The sequence below is a fragment of the Panicum virgatum genome, chromosome 1K (genome assembly GCF_016808335.1).
Source record: "Panicum virgatum strain AP13 chromosome 1K, P.virgatum_v5, whole genome shotgun sequence".
In the NCBI taxonomy this organism is placed as follows: domain Eukaryota; kingdom Viridiplantae; phylum Streptophyta; class Magnoliopsida; order Poales; family Poaceae; genus Panicum; species Panicum virgatum.
This window is the reverse complement of record NC_053136.1, coordinates 9018530-9025163: the sequence shown is the minus strand read 5'-3', so window position 1 is coordinate 9025163 and position 6634 is coordinate 9018530. Positions and strand designations below refer to the sequence as shown.

Sequence of the window (6634 nt, the reverse complement as noted above, 5' to 3'; positions counted from 1 at the left end):
GTAAATCGTGAATACATTGATGAATCCACGTGTACGTGTATCTCCACGGCCCCGATGGAGACACTTTGGAAACAGTTCAATTATGAGAACCAGAGCGCACAAAAGTAACCTTAAAATCGATCATACAAAGTGTCTCCCTGCCGGCTGGCTGTACCACGGATAAGGATTATTGGCTTATTGCTCTACTGTCAACGCTGTGATCTCGCTATCAGTGTTGAGCTAGCTATACCCTGTTGTACAGTGCCGGCAGCAGATGTATATGCGTCGTATTAATTGGATAGGGAATAATAGTACTGTATATGCACTGTATTATCCGGATATGTGTCTGAAAATTTCATTATTGTATTTTAAAAATTCTTGTTTCTCAAATTTTATAACATGCAAAAAAGGTTTCCTCATGGCAATAATTTGTAGCATTAAATCTAGCACAATAATCGTCTTTTGGATGTTTATTTAGGTCAATGATATGTTATATGTAGAGTGGGGAATGATTTTGCATAGTTACCCCCACTTAATCTTAGCAAAATCACTGTTTGGTAGAGCTCCATCTGATTCTGATTCTATAAGAGAAGTGATTCTATGGCCGAAAGTAATTCTCTAGCATAAACTTCTAAAATCAGGATGGAGAATAACTTCACGAATCAAGAGAAACTACTTTTTCAGCTCCCAATCTCTTAGTTCATTTCATAGAATCACTTCACAGAATAAGCAAAGAATCACTTCTCTTTGGAAAACTGTTTAGCAGAACTCCTGCTGGATTCAACAGAGAATCAGCTCTGAGAGTTCTGCCAAACACACCCTTATTTGTCGCTCTTAGTACCATGGGATGGCAACCCAACGAGACAACAAATGCCATATAGAAATTTTATCTAATGCAATATAATTATGTAAGAACTGATGCTACAATATAAGGGAAATTAAAGGTTAAAACATGTTTACAAAGACTCTCAAACCAATATATGCCTTATAATAGAGAGCTTTTTTTCCATTATGTCTTAAAAATATATGAAGGGTAATAAATTTTTTGAAACAAAAAGAACAAAATTTTCACTGCTTATTATGAAAGCTCTTTGGAGCATCTTTTTTTTTCTTCAAGAATGTACTTGGCACGTAGTGTTTCATTAAGAGAAAAAGGAACGGATTCAGTAGTACATGAAGTGCTTCTCATGTGCATTCTAGAAACATGAAGAGATAGTCTTTGTTACACGTTGCGACGCTTAATTATATGTGTTGGCTAGCTCGACGAAGTTTTCATGTACATGTACAAAAAAAATCGGTTATATACAAATTTTCAGAGAATACGTGCAAGCCAGCAGGGGATATATCGTTGAACGATGATCTGGAGCAGATCACAGCAAACACTCACCACACAAACACATTGCCGTCCCAAGATGTACACGGTGTATCGCAGGGCTGGACATCAAATCGTTCACCATCAGACAGCCCTGGTCACCTAGCGCTCGTACAAACAAACAGTGGCCTGTTACCAGCAGGTCATACGAGTGCTAAAACGGATGGCAATGGGGCGCTCCTTCCAAAATTATTAAAAGTGATCCATTCTCTTCGCAGAGAATCAGATCAGATAATCTCAAATCAATGTTCTACTATCTTTTTGGCTAATCATCAGCATTCCTAGCTATTTGTTTTTTATTAAAAAAATAATGAAAGAAGCTTCTGGCTTGGCATACACACTAGTACATGGAGATACTCCCTCCTGTCATAAATAAGTAAAGTTCGTAGCTAAGTCGACTTTTTATGAACTTAATTTTAAATTACTTGCTATATCCTAGTAATAAGCTTGAATATTTGAGAATAAACGAGTAGATTTGTCTTGAAGTTTAATTTGAAAAGTACATTGTATCCACGCTTAAAATTTGCTATAACAAATGGACAACCAAAAGTTCACTTATTGTGAGTGGAGGGAGTAAATTATTTTTATTTAGGGCAATATTTTTTTTTGAAGAGATTACTACTGAAAGCTAGTAGAAAAGTTTACTTAGGACAAACTTAGATGAACTTGTATAGTTTGGATTGAGTTTTGGCTTTATATTCACCTTAAATGCATAGCACCCTTAAATATCTACCGAGGTTAATATATGGCTATGGCAATTAATAAGAGAAATAGATATGCTTGTTTTTTCCCATAAAACATAGAAGTTGATGGACCTAAGTGACACCCTCTTACAAATTTATGGACCTCTGATGCATTTTGCTTTATATTTTTTAGAGAGATTGCTAGTGAAAGCTATGCAACTGGTCAGCCGAACACGCCAGAAGTGGTTTGCTGAGCCAGCCCGGGTTCGGGTCATGGCTCAAGCTTCTTAAGATGAAAATCGGGGGGACGTCTCTCCCCCTGTTTTTTTTGTTGAAAAGTTTACTTAGGACAAACTTAGAAAAGTTTTGGCTTTATATATATTCATCTTATTAAATGCATACCACTTTTATAAATATATACCAAGGTTGATAGATGGCTCTGGCTATTCATAAGAGAAACGAATATGTTTTGTTCTTTTTCTCCCACCAAACAAGATGGTATGAAACATCACAAGCCACACCACCACACACCATCATCCATCCAAACAAGATGGTCAATTAAACAAAAGTGCCCAAAGCCCACCTCGTTGACCCTCCCAACCCACCACCAAGCCTCCCTCCCTCTCGCACACCTCCCTCCCCTCCCCTGCGCTCTCCTGCCTGCCCCATCGCCGCCGGAACGCGGCCTATATAACCGCCCTCCCCTTCCCTCCCTCACCTTCCCTTCTCATCCCAAAACCCCCTGCCATTACCACCACCTTCCTCTGCCCCTTCCGAAATCCCCCCCTCTCTCCGCCTGTCCGTCACGACACGACAGGCACGCGCGGCCATTACCAGGAGCAAGCGGACGCTCTCTCCGTCTCCAGCTCTGCCCTGCTCCGTCCCAAGAAACAGGGGAGCGGGCAGGAGGAGGAGCAGAGGCCGGCGGCGGCGGGCAATGGGGGAGGAGATGGGCGCGGGCTGGCCGACGTGGCGCGCGGCGGCGGCGCTGGCCGTGGCGGCGTGGCTGGCGCTGCACGTGGCGGCGCGCGTGGCGGACGCGCTGTGGTGGCGGCCGCGGCGCCTGGAGGCGCACTTCGCGGCGCAGGGGGTGCGCGGCCCACCGTACCGGTTCCTGCTGGGGTCCGTGCGGGAGATGGTGGCGCTCATGGCGGAGGCCTCCTCCAAGCCCATGTCGCCGCCCACCTCCCACAACGCGCTCCCTCGGGTGCTCGCCTTCTACCACTACTGGCGGAAGATCTACGGTGCGTGCTCCTCCTCCTTCTTCCACCTCTCGCTTTCGCCCATGTGTCGCGTCGCCGCCGGGCATGTGTCGCCCCGCCGCCTGATTGCTCGCTCGCTCATCTTTTTGGCCGGTTTCGGTTGCGCCTCCGTGATCTGTTCCCTCCCTGTCCGCTTTCCTTCCCGGCACCCCCTCTCTCTCCTCTCCTCTCTCTATCTCTCTCTCTCCTGCAGAATTGCTCCTACCTGTGCCTGTCCGTTTGCGCCCAGGGGCTCAGCTTTTGTCTCTACTTGTCAGCACAGCGCAGCTGCTTCTCTCTCTCCATCTCTATCCATTTGCGTCGCGCCGTCGCCCTTCAGTAATCTCACCTGCTGCCATTGCTGCTGCAGCTCTGCTCTTGCTGTCCTTCCCCTGCTCGCCTTGTTGCCCATCTGGCTGGCTGGCTTCTTGCATTCAATGGGGCTGGGCTTGGATCATGAGCGGGGCACATGGGAGAAAACCTGCGCAGTACAACAAGTCTTTTCCTTTTCTTTCTTTTTTCTTCGTCTTCTTCTTTGGTTGGTTTCCGTGTTGTTCTTGCTGGCGATCGAGGTGTCGACGGATCGGAAAATCGGATGGTTGATTGATCCATCGATCGGATGTGCAGGGCCGACGTTCTTGATCTGGTTCGGGCCGACGCCGCGGCTGACGGTGGCGGAGCCGGAGCTGGTGCGGGAGATCTTCCTCACGCGCGCCGACGCGTTCGACCGCTACGAGGCGCACCCCGTCGTGCGCCAGCTCGAGGGCGACGGCCTCGTCAGCCTCCACGGCGACAAGTGGGCGCTCCACCGCCGCGTCCTCACCGACGCCTTCTACCCGGACAACCTCAACGTGAGTGCCCCGCGCCGCCGCCCTGCTCGATCTTCTGGTGTTCGTGCGCCGGCCGGCGGAGATGGCTGACGCGCGCCTCGGTGCCGGTCTTCGTTCCTTCTTGCAGCGGCTGGTGCCCCACGTCGGCAGGTCGGTGGCGGCGCTGGCGGAGAAGTGGTGCGCCATGGCGGCCGCCGGCGGGAGCGGCGAGGTGGAGGTCGACGTCGCGGAGTGGTTCCAGGCGGTCACGGAGGAGGCCATCACGCGCGCCACCTTCGGCCGCAGCTACGACGACGGCCGCGCCGTGTTCGCCATGCAGGGCCGCCTCATGGCCTTCGCCTCCGAGGCCTTCCGCAAGGTCCTCGTCCCCGGCTACAGGTGCGCGCTCGCTGCTCCCCCTCCGCCTCCGGCGCCATTGATTATATATTTGAGGACACGGCTGACCAAAAAGATGCGATGCTCTCTCTCTGTTCTGGCAGGTTCTTGCCGACCAGGAAGAACTGGCAATCGTGGAAGTTGGACAGGGAGATACGGCAGAGCCTGACCCGGCTCATCGCCCGGCGCAGCGACGAGGCCGAGGCAGAGAACAAGGCCGCCGGCGACGGCGGCGCCTTCCGCGACCTCCTCGGCGCCATGATCAATGCCGCCGACAGGAAGACGCGCGCGCCGCCGTCGCCGCCGGCGGCGGCGATCCCGGTGGAGGACATGCTGGAGGAATGCAAGACCTTCTTCTTCGCCGGCAAGCAGACCACCACGAACCTCCTCACCTGGGCCACCGTGCTCCTCGCCATGCACCCCGAGTGGCAGGAGCGCGCCCGCCGCGAGGTCCTCGACGTCTGCGGCGCCGACGAGCTCCCCTCCAAGGACCACCTCCCCAAGCTCAAGACGGTGAGCAGTGATCCCCCTCCGCGGTCGATTTTTCGAATTCCCCCTCACAAGTAAAGGGGCATTCCGGTCATTTCCGCCGCGGCGCTGACATCCTTCGTGTTCCTCGTGTGCGCGCAGCTCGGCATGATCATGAACGAGACCCTGCGGCTGTACCCGCCGGCGGTGGCGACGATCCGCCGCGCCATGACCGACGTCCAGCTCTCCGACGGGCGCGTGATCCCGCGCGACATGGAGCTGCTCGTCCCGATCATGGCCATCCACCACGACCCGCGGTTCTGGGGCCCCGACGCGGCGCAGTTCAACCCCGCGCGCTTCGCTGGCGGCCCGGCCCGGGCGGCGAAGCACCCGCTCGCCTTCATCCCCTTCGGCCTCGGCGCCCGGATGTGCATCGGCCAGAACCTCGCCCGCCTCGAGGCCAAGCTCACCATGGCCATCCTGCTCCAGCTCTTCGAGATGCGGGCCTCGCCCAACTACGTGCACGCGCCGACGGTCCTGATGCTTCTCTACCCGCAGTACGGCGCGCCGGTGATCTTCCGGCCGCGGTCAGCTCATCGTCCGTCGGATCCGGCAGCCTCATAGCCCACCACAGCCAGCTTCTTCCCCAGTGCCCCCCCAAAAAAAAAAACCGTAGGATATGTCTAGAATGACCGAAATGCCCCTGCCCAGCCACCCCCGTGTATGTATAGGCCAAGCGATACTTCTAAAAGCGAAGAAGCACTAACTTTTTGTCCTAGCCTGCGCCTCGGGCCCCATCCAGGTTGCCCGGAAATGCCCTCCTTAACAGACCGGATCAGGCCCAGCCTTTTTTTTTTTAAGATTTGATGACACAAAACGGGGTGGGCCCCACCCCCCTCCTCCCCTTTTTTTTTTGTTCCTCGCCCATGGCAGCCGGTGTATGTATTTTGTATAGTGGTTTTGTTTGTTCCCGTCTCCTACGCTGGTAGAGACGAAAATGCAATGGAGAAAAGAAATGGAAGAATTTCTTTCAAAAAAAAAAGAAATGGAAGGAGAGGAGATTGAGATGGCAGAGAAAGGCATGCGGTGGCGTCTGCCCACCTTCTACACGGCATTCCTCCTCCGCCGGCCCCTTTCGGTTTGTGGCCGGTGATCTTTCTTAATGGGATGCGGCTAACTTACGGCCGGCCGTAAATTGAACCGGTGGTACGGCCGGCTCGTCAGCAGTGTGTGCATGCACATGAGGGTCAAGAAAAAAAATAAAAAGCACATGCATGTACATAATTTCAAAATAAAAAATATTATAGTTTCAAAACCGAGCATTGGAATCAAAATCCGATTGCACATGTGTGTTTGTTTCAATAAAAACTTCAAAACAAGATCTCACACCACTATGTTTTAATGATATAATTTGTTGAGAGAAAAATACCTTTTCATGTATTCTAATTTGTTCACGATATTTGCAAAAGTTGCTTATGGGTTGACATAATATTGCTTTTGCGTGCCTGAGTTCAGTTAAGTAGATATTGATGTTTATATTATGAAGATAGATTGTTTAGTGTCCATAGTGGATAAGGGTAAACAATTTTGTTAGGTAGGTGAATGTTTATTGCATGATCAACAATTTATGAGTTTTGAAAAGCATTGCAGATCGGTTGAGCATTTTAACTAATTTATTTTGGCTTT

General features: G+C 51.0%; 1 protein-coding gene across 2 annotated transcripts; it reads left to right on the top strand.

Moving 5' to 3' along the window:
- Positions 1–2714: 2714 nt before the first annotated feature.
- Positions 2715–6020, top strand: LOC120683605 (cytochrome P450 734A2-like). 2 transcript variants are annotated; one of them, XM_039965725.1, is made up of 5 exons: positions 2715–3278; positions 3903–4126; positions 4233–4483; positions 4585–4993; positions 5111–6020. In XM_039965725.1, exons 1-5 carry the CDS (start codon positions 2972–2974, stop codon positions 5570–5572), a joined length of 1653 nt encoding a protein of 550 aa, XP_039821659.1. In that variant the 5' UTR covers positions 2715–2971; the 3' UTR covers positions 5573–6020. The 2 variants fall into 2 exon arrangements, with proteins under 2 accessions (XP_039821659.1, XP_039821723.1); XM_039965789.1 differs by lacking the exon at positions 2715–3278 and adding an exon at positions 3601–3763.
- The last annotated feature ends 614 nt before the right edge of the window (positions 6021–6634 follow it).

Coding starts and splice junctions, on each gene's coding strand:
- LOC120683605 (XM_039965725.1), top strand. CDS start 2,972: ATGGGGGAGGAGATGGGCGCGGGCTGGCCGACGTGGCGCGCGGCGGCG. Junction 3,279..3,902: donor CTACTGGCGGAAGATCTACG/GTGCGTGCTCCT, acceptor TCGGATGTGCAG/GGCCGACGTTCTTGATCTGG. Junction 4,484..4,584: donor GTCCTCGTCCCCGGCTACAG/GTGCGCGCTCGC, acceptor CTGTTCTGGCAG/GTTCTTGCCGACCAGGAAGA.